This window comes from Anticarsia gemmatalis, chromosome Z (genome assembly GCF_050436995.1).
Source record: "Anticarsia gemmatalis isolate Benzon Research Colony breed Stoneville strain chromosome Z, ilAntGemm2 primary, whole genome shotgun sequence".
Taxonomy (NCBI): Eukaryota; Metazoa; Arthropoda; class Insecta; order Lepidoptera; family Erebidae; genus Anticarsia; species Anticarsia gemmatalis.
In genome coordinates this window covers 9,793,488-9,808,117 of record NC_134776.1, presented here as the reverse complement: position 1 = coordinate 9,808,117, position 14,630 = coordinate 9,793,488, and the positions used below count along the sequence as shown (strand labels likewise).

The 14,630-nt window shown below is 35.7% G+C and overlaps 2 protein-coding genes and 1 non-coding gene across 6 annotated transcripts in view; 2 read left to right on the top strand and 1 right to left on the bottom strand.

Moving 5' to 3' along the window:
* Positions 1–10,572, top strand: part of LOC142986611 (LIM/homeobox protein Lhx2-like) — a 35,618-nt gene extending 25,046 nt beyond the window's left edge. For all 4 annotated transcript variants that reach the window (XM_076135143.1, XM_076135146.1, XM_076135147.1 and 1 more), the window contains exons 6-7: positions 5,837–6,072; positions 6,735–10,572. In XM_076135143.1, the coding sequence (XP_075991258.1) occupies positions 5,837–6,072; positions 6,735–6,953 (455 nt within the window). In that variant the 3' untranslated portion in view covers positions 6,954–10,572. The remainder of the gene's footprint in view (positions 1–5,836; positions 6,073–6,734) is intronic.
* Positions 6,410–6,481, bottom strand: TRNAE-UUC (transfer RNA glutamic acid (anticodon UUC)). Its single transcript has one exon. It is a non-coding gene; the product is annotated as a tRNA-Glu (tRNA).
* Positions 10,573–12,560: 1,988 nt separating the features above from the next.
* The window catches only part of LOC142986686 (otoferlin-like), a 58,408-nt gene continuing 56,338 nt past the window's right edge, over positions 12,561–14,630 (top strand). Inside the window, exons 1-2 of the mRNA XM_076135269.1 lie at positions 12,561–12,668; positions 14,135–14,275. Coding sequence (XP_075991384.1) covers positions 12,561–12,668; positions 14,135–14,275 — 249 coding nt within the window. The remainder of the gene's footprint in view (positions 12,669–14,134; positions 14,276–14,630) is intronic.

Sequence of the window (14,630 nt, the reverse complement as noted above, 5' to 3'; positions counted from 1 at the left end):
CATAAAATCTATTGAATTTATGCTCACGCTGAACAAGGGGCACTATTATTAAAACGGAAAAACAAAAAATGCAGCCTGAAGCTTTATTATTTTCTAAAGTGGTTGTTCCTGCAGGTAAAGGCACTCGATTTGACGGCATACTCGTATTTTCGAATTTACTTCGAACAATATTCCTGGCTACTACTACTTATGACCGGCACTATGAGCACCCGTAATGAGATCACGGAAGAAAATATCTCGCAACCAGCATTTGAATATTTCAATTTTAGTAACGCACTGGACTGTAGGGCCCTAGGAATTAATAGGTATTGTTAGGGAACAAGGAGACCCTTGTTTCCTAACAATACCTATTGCTACCTACCTATATTTGTCACTTATTAATATCAATAATGACAATCGTAAACATAAAACTAGTATTTGAAAATAACTGGGCTGTGATCGTCAAGGAGTCTATCGTTTATCGTCTACCTAGCGAACTACTCCTTAGCTGGATTCCCTAAAAGGAGAATGGGCAAAATAGTATGGAGCCTGGGCGATCCGCGGCCAAACTTGATTTTGGTATTTTTTAATGTAGTTTGGTCCTATAAATTACTGTGTAGAAGTTTTATTGCCGCGACGCACTTATATGACGAATAAAATACGTTTTTTGTTTTTGAGCACTTTTAATAGTATAAAACTATTTCTTATATTGCATACAAATATAGACATTATTAGTATTCGAACAATCATTACAAGTAAATATATAAATATCGTAAGTAAACATCTTGCTTTTCTATAACATATTCACTGAGACGACTTATCTGTTGTTCATGATCTTCTTCTTATTAGAAGAAGCCTGTCTTGAATGCTCAGCTCAATAACGAGGCGTTCATAGCCAGTTGCGCTCACTGGTCGGTAAACGATATGTAGGTTAAGCAGCCGTTGGCGCGGTCATGCTATAGATGGGTGATCGCATTGTGGTATTTGAACTGAGCGTCTCCGTGCTTCGGAGGGCACGTAAAAAGTCGGTCCCGGTTGTTGTCAACTAAGATAACAGTCGTTAAACCATGTCAAATGTGTCACGTCGAAAAAAGGCTGATCGCCGGTTATACTTTGGAATGCTGCTCTTTGTCTATTCCTATTGTTACGATTTTCAACTTCTAACTGCCTCTGTGGCGCGGTCGGTAGTATATGCGACTGCGGTGCGAGAGGTCTCGGGTTCGAATCCTGGGTCGGGCCAAAAAGTATTTTCTGAGATTTTCTGTTAAGAATTTCCTAGAGATTGCCCGGAGTTAGGAAGTTGAGGTCGAAGACCTCCGTGCCTCGGAGAGCACGTAAAGCCGTCGGTCCTGCGCCTGACCTCTCACCGGTCGTGTCGGTTATCCGTCCCACCAAACTATGAGAGTGATGGAATAGAGAGTGTACCTGTGTATTGTGCACACACTTGGACACTATAAACAAAGTCCTGCACAGATGGCCAGGTTCAATGAAACTGACCGCCGTAGCCGTATATCGGCTAGGAGGACATTATTATATTGTTACGATTGTTATTTATGTTGATGGCATCGTTATAAGAAGATGTAACGTTATTACACAAAGTTAAATGCATTACAGACACGAAATAAACTTTATTATGTTCTATGAAATTCTATTATATTTACATGTAAATATATTGTTACCTAAAAGGATTGCAGCGAAACGTTCTTAGTAAAAGATGTTTCTAGTTATCATTACTTTAATTTGACACTACTTTCATTAATGGCCGCCGACCGCCCAGAAGTGCCCATTCTCCTTTAAACTTTCTTGGTAGAAAACCGCAAATATTCTGTGTTTAAACCATTGTCCAAAGAGAGGCGCCTATACAAGTAATAAACCATGGTCAGACTCATAGCTTCTTTATTTTTTTTATGGTCAATCGTTAATATCGAAGGGTTTATAGCACCGATGCTTTATTACTCCGTTTTAATATATATGCAGTACCCTCAAATTCGGTAACATGTTAATTTCGACCATAAACATAAATGTTAGGTATGTTTATTGTTGATTGAAATTACTTTTATTTCGATGTTTGAGAATTATAAGGCGAAAGTGTGCTCGTCAAGTTTTAGAGTATGTATTTCAAATGTATGGTAGAGATGTATTTTGATAGAGGTGATAATGTGGGAGCAAAGAAGGTAGATATGGTTACTAAAGAAATAAGAAAAGATGATTACAAACCTTGAAAACTAGATAATACCAAAAGTTATTTTAAACACAAATATTTTGTTTATAATCAAGAAAAATAATAACGTTTCGCGAATGTTAGTAACACATCGAGGAATGTCGGCTGATAGTAAAGGAAGTGGTCCAAGCTCATAAGAGCATGAAGTATAAACTTCGTGATATGAACTGTCCTAACATTACACCTCACACGCAACAATTAACTCAAAACTCAAGTGATAATATTTTTTTTACTACCTAATTGTTTTTTTGTTCTGTGCGTCGTAAAACTCAAAAACGGTGTTATAAAAAAGGAGGGCTCAGGCCGACCCCTTGTATCAGACAAACGGACAAACCTCTGATATATTTAATTATAAATTTAATAAATTAGTCGGTTGCGCATCGGCGAGTTAGCTCTTATAATGCAGCCAACCACCCAAGTGTTGTAGCGAGATATTAATAAACCCACCGACTTTTTATTACTTAGACCCATTATTGTTAGGGTCTACATGCGTTTGGATGTTTGGCACAAAGCATTGTTCATATTTTATTATTTGACCTCTACATTTTAACTTCCATTTGAATGTGTATGTGTATCTGCCAGTATTCGGTAAACTATAACTTTAACCTACACACTTTTTCTTCTTTTCGCTAAATTATCTTTGACAAAATGAATAAAAAAATCGCATGCAAAACAAAAAGTTAAACATATAAAGCGCGATGGCATTCTTAATCAAAATCATTACTTAAAACATATTATTTCTGAACTATACAAAACATTAATGCAAGAGGCTAAATACACCTAATTAATGAACAAAGCACAACATAAAGAATATTCAGAATGTCACAAACTATCATATAACTGTATAAGTATCATCATTATATTATCGTTTATCCGGAGTTATAAGGCTGTACATGTTCACCCTACATATTTGACACTATCTATGCGATCAAAACACGACCAATTATCGGGACATACATCATCCAAGTTATTTGTTTTGTTTTGACGCGAACCCACTGCCCACTGGCTCTGCGGCCCATCCATTTCCGTTTCTACTAATGAGTGTTAACGACGCCGCACTTATCAATTAATATGCCTTTCTTGTATTCAACTGGGTAATGATATCCCCACGGTTTACGTTTTACGTGTATTCGTCACTCCACATTCTGATAACTAAAAAGGAATTTTGTTAATTTTATATTTTATGAGAACAGTAAAACATTCATATTACGCGTCGAATAGTGTTTGCTCTAAACAAAAATGTTTTTCATTATTTGGTTTATAACATCGATATAAAATTTATTTGCATATCATTCACAGGAACTCTACGTACAACATATTAAAACGAATCGCTTTAAATTTTATGCAGCAAATTAGAATTTGTATTTATTCGCAAAACATATTTACAAAAACACACATGTAATCAACAATACTATTTGTAAAAAAAACCGATAAAGTAAAACAAACAAACTTTTACAGTTTCAATACGTAGAACAATTTAGATTTTCAGTTACCCCCGTCCTCAACGCAGACCGTGTTGTGTAACATTTAAAATATTATATTTTGTTCTGACTAACTGACGTAATAAGGTATGTTCCTAATCTATCAAGTTATTCTTGATTCAAAGGAATTATTATTAACAACAGCTATTTAGCTAGCTACTTCAAATAATTTTGAGCCACTCGTAAGTCAAGGCACTACATTCCACGAACTGTCCACATTACTACTGAAGATCTCGTGGCTAGGAACTTGAATTATTATCGACTTATCGACTCGTTGCCGATGGACTGGAACTAAATATATATAAGTAGTAAATGCACGTAGCAATTCAGTAGACAATGGTACTAAGTTTAGAGGTCCTTAATCGTTACTGTTGGTTAAACTTCCGTGAGTACAAGTACGGTACAAGTCCATGTAAACTTTTGTTGGACATACTAGCTGATACTATCATACAAACGTTAAGTGTAATGTCAAATGTGTATATATTATATCTTTATAAACTTAATTTAGATACGAACACGTTCAAATTATTGATATTACTCTAGTTCTACCATCTAAAGCGAACTCTAAATTATTTTTGTAGAGTGAAGAAGTGAAGGAAGATAAAGGAGATTTAGGTGATGGTTAGTTAGTAACTAGTGGACCCGCGCGGCTTCGCTCGCGTGTAACTTAGGAGAAATAAAAGTTGTCTTTCAACCACTTATTTTAACCCGCAGGGGGATTATTCCTTTGATCTAGAGTTCAGCCAGCGTTTGTAAAATGAGCACAAAAATAATATGCTTATTTACGACTTCGCATTGGATATCTTGAACTGATCAGTGGTTATACATACAATCACTTTTGAATCAAAATATTTATTCAAAAAAGCTACATATAAGTCCGTTCTATAGTTTTAAGATCTCAGTATACATGGTACATACAGATATAGGGTCAGACGCGGGAAGCGAGTTTGCTTTATACTATGTAGTGATGTGTGTACTACTAACAATTGTCTCATATAAAAACTATCCATGGTTCACTTGTCTGTCCCCGGAACATAACTTCCTCTATTATGGTATAGTCTTGCTCCGGCGACTCAACCGCAGGCTGTGCAATCTCTACTTCCTCCCAATCGGTAAGAAAAACTTAAGGATGTGGGTTCTCGCTACTGACTATTGAAATCGGTGAAACGTTGCCATTTGATTAGGTGCTTATGCTAGGCTCTTTAGACTACAACTAAGTTGAAGACTGCTTAATGCGTGGACTAAAAATTGGGTACCTACCTGTTTCTCTTAATATATACGTGCACATAGCACCAGTAGATCGTTTAATATGAGAATCAAAAATTGGGGCAACGAATTTTTTTTAAACTTGTACTCATAAAAGGTTCGTTTATATGTATATTTTTTTCGTAAATAATGTTTAATAGTAATTATTACAGACGAAAATATTTTATTAGGCATATTCGATATCAACGAAACTGTGGCGTCACTGCGGCTAACATGTGTTTTTAACATTTCATGAAGAGTAGAGCCTGATTTGACGGGTAGTGAAGTACCCAATTGCGCGAAGTCAAAACTAAGTATTTGTATCACCTGTTAAATTAAATTGAAAGACTTCGTTTACCTTATGAAAATTCTACTGGAGTCAATTTTACTTTCTCTCAGGTCTACTGGACACTTAGCAATTAATCATAAACCGTTAATTGGGTCAATAGGTTCCAGCTGACTTTTGAACTTGGCACACTTTTAATCAAGACCATTTGCGCCCGATGTCGCCCTCTGTTGGCATTTGCGTATAACTAGTGTAATCCACCCCTTCCACTACGAGGGCTCGCATTTATGCACGAAGCTACCCCATTCCTTAGCTAATTCAAACAACCCCCGATAGATGGCGTTGTGCCGCATTGGTCACTATTTTTTTAAACAACTGTTTGGCCGCGGGTTTGTCTGCAAAGACATCAGACATAAAATTATTTATTACAAATTGTATTTATAATGATCTCTGTGAAGTTACCACAATTTGGACTTCATATAATAGGAGGTCAGCCTATAGCGAAATTATGATGGATGTAACTCCGAGCTATTAGTAAAGAGTCCCGGGGACCCCGAAATCGTGATCTGCAGTCGCAGTCACTCCCGCTTTTAACACAGAAGCAATTATTGATAATTGTTACAGATATTCTACACCGAGGTGACCTGTCCTCATCGATGGAGTCTTTGGCCTACGACTCCTCGGTGGCTTCCCCCGGCAGCGTGTCGAGCCACACTCAGCGCACCAAGCGCATGCGCACCAGCTTCAAGCACCATCAGCTCAGGACCATGAAGTCTTACTTCGCCATTAATCAGAACCCTGATGCTAAAGACTTGAAGCAGCTGGCTCAGAAGACTGGCCTGTCCAAGAGGGTTCTACAGGTAAGATCACCAAGACGAAGTATATCAAATAGCATATTTCTATTAGCCAACATCAGCTTCACGTACATAAACCTCATATGGCCATTTCTACATCTAATGTGCAAGTGCCGGTTAACTTAACTGATAAATAGTGACAGTATTTTTGTATGAAAACTACTGTCGAAATCCCACCTAAAACGCTAACCGCTATAACGCTAAAATAGTAAATCCGTTTCTTAGACTGTTATAATAATATGACTGATAAAATAATATTACGTTTAATTGTAAACTAAAATATTTTTTATTCAGTCATTAAAGAAAAAACAGTTTAAAATCCAAAATAAGAGCAAAAAGTGTATTCCCGTACCGGGAATCGAACCCGAGCCTCCTGGGTGAAAGCCAGGTATCCTAGCCACTAGACCATACGGGATATGTTTACCAATGTCAGAAAAGCTTTCTATTGCTGGTACTGTAAGTTTTCTCCGTGTGGTTTAACTGAAAATTAAATATAATAACAGCCCTATTCAAAAGCGCGTACGGTGTCTATTAAGCCTCATAGGATGTAGTTTTCTGATCGACTTATTACTTTCACTGCTCTTCAGTTCTAGTTTAAGATTATGTTACACAAATCACTCACAAGGCACAAGCCCGCCTTGAACTAAAAGAATATAATTTTTCACTAGGTTTGGTTTCAAAACGCTCGGGCAAAATGGCGGCGCAACATCATGCGTCAAGAGTCCACCAACGGTGGGCATAGCAACGGCGCGCTGGTCCCAGGTTCGATCCCACCACCCAACGTGGGGCCCAACACCATGCTGCTCTCGGAGCCACTGCAGCCACTCGAAGACATGAGGGTCCACACCCCGCATCCACACCCGATGAGTTTCAGCGAGTTGTACTGACATACCGACAACGGTTTCGAAGGCCTTGTGGCCTAAGAAGCCATTGAAGTCGCCACGTTCTGTCTTCGGCATCACACTGGCATGACGTCATATTGTGTCAACTCGTAACTGAGTCTATTTTCCTTACATGCCAGCATTATTGGAATACACTTTTCTCGAGATACGTAATTTAAAAAATCATGTTTTATGGAAAATTATTTATTGACTTGAATATGCTTGTAGATTATTTTAAAATTAATACGGTCTATCTGAATAAAAAGTCGTGCCAATTGTTTTAGACAATCAAAGGAAAATAGACTGATTCCATACATACGCAAGTGTGAGTAATTACTTTCTGTAAAGCCTATAATAAAATCTATGAAGCTTCGAGTACTAAAATATGATTTTAAACCAGCGTAACAGAACCAGCGGCAATATTGAGACGGTAAGTCGTGAAACGTGGAAAGTCTGTGTTGGGAATAAGTTTGTAAAATATTGTAGAGTGATTTGTGTACTTTTGTATATGAGGTTGAGGGTGTCAGGAGACAGGATGCGAATGAGTGTGAACCGTGATGTATTGTATTGAACACCATCATTAAGTTTTGAGAGAAAGAAAAGCTGAGGAGGTTCTAAGTTTCTTAATTGTGTTCGTTTTAGACGTAGTTACACGTCCGTCTGTACGGAGTTTGGTCCACTGCTAGTAGAATGGAACACAATCCTTTTGAAGAAACTTTACCTGCATACTTGATAGGACTTTTGCATATTTCTCGTGAGTATTCTGTAGAGTTTATGTAACAATTGCATTTGAATAGTTTCTCAGAGACAAGTGTAAAGTATACGTAGCTGGTAAACGACATAACACTTTTCAATTAGCTCTCAATTATTAACGAAATACATAATAATATATAACTTAATATATTCAGACTGTCTAGGGACATCGTAAATATTATCTTATACTAAATGTAAGCATAAAATATAAATAGTACGTATTTGGTTGAGTTGTAATAGTTCCTAAACAATTTATAGCAAGTAATTAATTTTAAACTGTTTTATGAGGACTCTATCTACAACCCATGGAATTTTAATAAGAGTTTATTATGTCTTTCCTACCTGTACCTACATCTTCTTAATATACATTCCAAAATCTATCATTTGTAAATATTATTATTTAATACATTACTATTTAAAAAGAAATAATTCAACAGTTACTTTTAGCTTTCTGTTAAATTGTAACTTGATCGTCAGTCTAAGAGCACTCGGTCGGAGTGTAAGAGGCCGAGCTATTGGCTTTTAGCGATGATGATCAGTAGCTCAATTCTCTATTACTATCGACTACCGACAACCGACCTGTCATCGAGAAATTTTGTATGAAAATCTGATCAGCGCCTCTGACGGGCGTCGTAGATGCTTTTTTGGCAATACATTCTAAATGTCAAAATGTCGATAGCTAGCCGGTTCACGTTATTCGATAGTGGTAGAGAATCGAGGTACAGCTTAAACACGTTTTTCACAAAATATCTAGCAAACACTTACTAAAGGTGTTCTCCGTCATAATATGTCATTAATTTCTGATGTTACCAAATAAGTTTTCCTGTAGTGGTAATAAAGTGATACTAGTCAGAAAATAACCGGTTAAAGAATTCCTGTTCTATTCCTAGTTCCGAAACATTCTATATATGATTTGCGTGTTATCTTTACACCCAATAATAAGTATTATGTATTCACATTGGTGTGGTAAACCTAATCAATAAGTTATATATCTAAGTATATAATAATTAACTGTATCCCACACAAAATACATAAATATTATAACATGTACTTTTAATGGAAACGTAGAATCTAAACGTAAATAAATTAGAGACGTACCCTAAGTAAGTATTTAAGAACTTAGAAATAAAGTTAAAAGCAAAAGCAATCTTATTAAAATTCATAATCAAAAATGTAAACCTGTTACTTCATAGTCCATCCTGAATATAATTTTCTAGTGGTATTTTAATAACCACAAACAAAATTTTTTGTTGAAGGTTTACGACTCGAAGTGTAAAAACACTGGCCGTGTAAAAATAAAAAAGTTTATTTGTTCAAAAACTACATCATTATCTACATACAATAAAGCCGTTAGAAAAATATAAACCTAAAAAGTTAACTATCACTTGATTGCCGCGAGTCTCGTAATAAAAGAAAAAAGATCCAATTAAACGGTAGTAAAGTGAGTCCCTTTATGTATACACAGTACCTACCTGCTAGGTAAATAATTAGTTTTTGCCGGTACCAGATGAGACAAACGGATATTATGATAATCGTGCATCTATCCACATTTAGATCACAATATATTATTATCTAACACTAGCATCAGGTACGTGGCGTGGGTACTTCACTTCGCATGTAGTAAAAATAATTCAAAGGTGTCTTTTTCACTAAATGTGTATTGAAGTGATTAAAATTAATTTGTAAAGATATTTGATTCTGTGTCTGATTTCTTCATACATCGTACGTAATCCCTTGAGTTCCAAAGCTAATAAGGTTGGCAATCCGATAATATATTTAAATATCGTGCCTACATCATGTTAACATCTATAGGCTTAGGATTTAAGGTGGCACAGCTTAAGACGATATAGTCATTAACGGGTTCGGTGCATAAATGAAAACCTACCTATTGAGTAGCAAGCGAAGCGCTAACAAATATGATAGCCTGATAATGAATAACTGAAAAAAAGAGATTTGACAAGGGAGAAGGCGTTTGCCCAGGAATGGAAGGCATGAAAGCCTTTTAGAAAAAAACATTAGAATATTTGTTTTACGATATCGCATTAGGTACCCTTTTTCGGACACTCACCTGACTTCTGCAATTCCCAGGGTCAGCACTTCGCTTGCTGTTAGCGTATATTCCAAATTTATAAATAAGTTTGTAAATAGAACAGCTGTAGTATATATTTAGAATCGTAAATTGTGGCGGCTAAAGCCGGCCTTACCTTTCCTCACTGCCAAATTGTAACCTTGGTTTGAAAGTCCGTAGGAGTTAGATTTAAAATTTGTAATTACTATTCAGGTTTTGAAACTACTAATTAAAAGTTTAGCTTCCGTGATTAAATAATCAGAAATGTTTTAAACAGGTCCAGCAAGTGATATCCCAACAATGAACTGCCAAAAATTGTCGTCAGTTAACGCTGGACAAGTTGCGAATGTGGCGATCGTTCCAGATATTTAAGCAAATACAACATTTCAGATTACTTTTGCCACAACTCTCCTGTGCAATCTATGTACAGGAATATAACGTTTATTTAAAGCTCAACCTGTTTTGCATTTATAATAAAATGTATGAAAGAAAATATTTCTGTGATCATAAAATATTGATGGCCTATTGCTTTTTCAATACAAATGAATCTCGGACTTCGGAAAAATATTGACAAAATACTTAGATTCCTATTTTCCTATGTTCTAATCCAACCCCATCATCCCCCAAAGTTCCCAGCATAATAATGTGTATTTAATGTACGTTTACAAGAGTTTTATTTAAATAGCTTTTATTATATGTTGCAATTGTCAAACGTAGTTGAATAAGTGTTAGATGTAGGTAGTGTTAGTCCTAGACAAACATATTTATACATGAAGATGGTTTAATATATTGACATCACATTAATGAAACTTGGTTTTATTTCGATCCTTATATACTTTTTGCCCTCCTGCTGTTTGTCAACCCACTGTCTGCAGGAATCTATGATCATTTCACACTACGGGAGCTTGTTAACAGTTGCCGACACGGCGGTAAGTTTTCGTGAGACCGCTGCCGCTGGTTGCAAAGTTATTCTGGTTTGTTAACAGATCATCTACTTAACCCAACGTTATTTTAAGTAAGTTTTACATACCTAACTGTATACCTGTCCCGTATCAATTAAGCAATCGTAAGGAAAAGGCAAAAATGTACGTATGAAATATGGGTTAAAATACTTAATATATCAGTTCTTTACATAAATACATTATGTACTTTACAGTCTTGAGTGGAACCCACGATATGCGGCGCAGTGATATAATGGCCACTTCGGGGTGACACCACTATAAAACACTCTACTGCGGCAAGTCTGCTGTTGAACTAGGAGATCTTGCCTAGCCATACCACGTCTATATAAAGATATATACATCTACTCTACTCTTATTAGTATACTAACGAGCCAATTAACTAGATTATTGATGAACATAATTATTTTAATATTTAACATAATATATTGCACGCAAACAGACCATATAAAACAGGTAGTCAAGTAGCCAATAATACTTGTATTATAATTATGAGCTACCCGATATTAAATAAAAGATTATCTCTTAATTACTATGGAATTAATAAGGTTATATAATGGCACACCTATGCTATTAAAATTTGATGATTATGTTGTAAATCAATACGTTATAATTGCTAAATACTTATCAATGTGTAAAGGAAACATGAACAACCTACCAAATACCAAGAGATAGTCCAATGATAATGATGATTATCACTACTAGATAGGAATAGACTAGGAAGGAAATATTGAAGGTGAATTACCCATATTGATATTTTTTACATAAAAGTATCATGTCAAAAGAAAACATGGTTCTGCTACCATCAGAAATAATTAAAACGCATAATATTTTTAAAAACTCTAGTGCATAAAAATATTATAGTAACGATTTTTTTGTCTATTTTCTTTTCAATGGCTGAACTGAATTTATTTCTGAGGCAACGGTATAAGGCTCAGTTTCTTTTTACTGTTTCTTATTATAATTCACAAAAGTGTGAATTATTATAAGATAGCTGCAGCTAAAACTAAACAAGTAAGTATTTAGTTTTGAAATGTCGTAAAATGGTATGTTATCTAATGTAGTGAAACAATTCTTACAAAAAGAAATCGCCGGAATATCATTAAAAATAAATAAAACAAATGTCTGTCGTCACGAGCGCGTACTACCTACTTGCATGTAAGCCAGCGTTCCTTCTCCCCAAAGTTCTATAATTTAGTTCTTGCATGCTATGATTGCAAAGGATTGGCGATGAATGCCGTCACAGGAAGTCATTAGGCCCCGCAGCAATCAACAGTATTATGAGATGTTAGTGTGTACACTGTAAGAACATTCTGTCGACACCTTTGAAACGCAATTACTTAAGCTTTCAAAGAGACAACTTCTGGAAAATCTCAACTCAAATGTTTCAGTTCAAATCATAAACAAAAGCAGTATTAACTTGGCAACGCACGTGTTTGCTTGTAAATTAAGTTCTTGCAGTATGACAATATAGGAATGCTTACGAATTTAAAAATATAACTGAAATCATGTTTCTCATTTTACAATAATCAATGATTGCAGTTAAATAGTATGAGTAGAGCCAATTTGATCGTGTTATTATTTTATTAATGTGGCAGGGTTGTTATTCGTTAAGTACTATGTAATACTAGTACCGATAACATTTAAAATACCGATCGTATCCTCCACGCATTCACACAATGATACAACACGTTCACACGCACCATCAATACACCTATAAAAATTAGTGCAACTCTTTTATAAAAAACAATAGACAAAACACTGACATCCGTCATAAAGCCTGTCATTATCATTAGTTGTATCATTATATGGACAACAAATCATTAATCCAGCATGCGAACTAAATCGCCCGAGAAACGAAGTCGGCAAAAAGCTGCAAGACAACCAACTTACAGGGTCGAGACCGAAAGGAACCCGGAAACTACGCCGCAGTATTTTCAGGTATATGTTTATGAATTATTTATAGCGTTAGTAGAGTCACCATTCGTAGACACCATCGTTGGATATTACCCGTAGTGCAGATTTTGAGACTTATACCTGCACCGTAGCCTCGATGGTAAAAAAAAGTTTTTGGACAGAATACGTTTGGATAACGCTATTGCAATTGCGACGAAACTCGTGTCCGATCTCGGCATGGGGCTTTTGAATGAAGACAACAGCTTGGTGGTCATTTGCGAGCCCGATATTTGACAAAAGGTTCGAGGTCTCGCCCAAGACTACCTAATTACTTATATTTTTAGTGGAGATATAAGGAACCACAAAAATGGAAGGTGTTTCAAACAAATAACTCTGACGACAATTTAGAGTGTTTATACTGTAATGATAAGAATTAGTAAAATACAAACTTTAAGCAAACTAATACTTAGTAAGGTAAATTACTACAAAATGAGCTAAACTTGTTATCCGTCCCACTAATACAATCGTGGTCGCCGTACAAGCAGCCCTTTATTGGTAGTTGTTACGTTTTTGTCGAAGACAATGCTCTCACATGTCGCGCGCGCAATTGTGACTTCAGCCGCTCTACGGCCGGTGCCCACTCGATCGCATCTGGTTTTCTTACGTTATTAAAGTTAGAAGAAATATAATGAAATAAGTTCTATTTGTGCACTGTTTTATGCATTGCGCTTTTCTGCCATGTAGACCCTGCAGACCCTGCAGTCAGATTGCTGCCCATACAAATAAGTTAGATTCACTAAAGGAAATAACCTGATATTTTTTTTGCAATCTTGCCCCCACTCGAAGCGGATCTCAATTCCTTACTTTTTCCTACATATTCAACATTTATCCTCATATCAGCTAATTTACACGAAACTACAGAATAAAATACTAAACGAAATCTTTGAATATTGGTGAAAATCGCAATCCGTCTAGTAAATTTTTAGTTTATGGTGAACTGATAAGGAATTGGTATACATGTAGTGAGGTGTTTAATGTATTTTTATCTGCTACGACGAACAGTCCGATGCAGTGTGCCCCAAGCTTAACTGTTTCACTTATGAAGCAGCCGTTTTCCACGTAAGGGTACCACCAGCTGTCAATTTTAAGGAGGTGTTTTAATAAAATAGGGCATTGATCTTTGATTTTTATATTTCGGATCAGATTCCAGAGAGAATTATTTCTACTTTGGTAGAAGACATTGGTTGAAAAATATTGTATTGTGATATACCTTTCTTCTTTATTGTTTATATTATGCTAAAATAATAAATTAAGAGGGTTCAATCGCGTAATAATATCGTTTAACACCAAAACTGTTTTCTCTTCATCTCCTTTAGCAACCACAATATCAGTATCAACAAAGCTTCAATACCTAGATACTTACTTTTAAATCAATTATTTGCAGTGATAAACACTCCTCGTATAGTTATTAATATTTCCTAGACATCAACGAGTTCGTTGGTATGTTTCAGGTGTCAGTGAATATTCTAGAAGCCCGCAAACTGATATGGACGAACCCTCAGTCGGCCAACTCGTACGTCATAGTCGTGTTAGGTAAGAAGAAACACAGGACCAGTGTGCGGAGGAACATGGACGAACCATGCTACCGAGAGGTTACATTACTTTCTCTTTAAAGCCCTTACAAATGCCGATTTCGTCCACATGGAATTTTGAGTCAGTCGTGAATCAAAATATACTAACTACATTTACTAGTTTTGGCCCAATCAAACTGTCGCATTTTCATGTTACAAGGATCTTCTTAAAGAATTTAATTTATGAAGATCGTGATTACTGAGTATTTAGAGATTTGGATACAAAAATATAATTGTCTATTTCGGCCAATGGGTTGTATCGACTTTATAATTTCGAGAAACATCTTTTTGTGAAAGAAATGATATCTGTAATAATTACTGGGTGTAACTAATTAGGGATAGTATAATTTGTTTATAAAAACTTTTATTGCGCTTA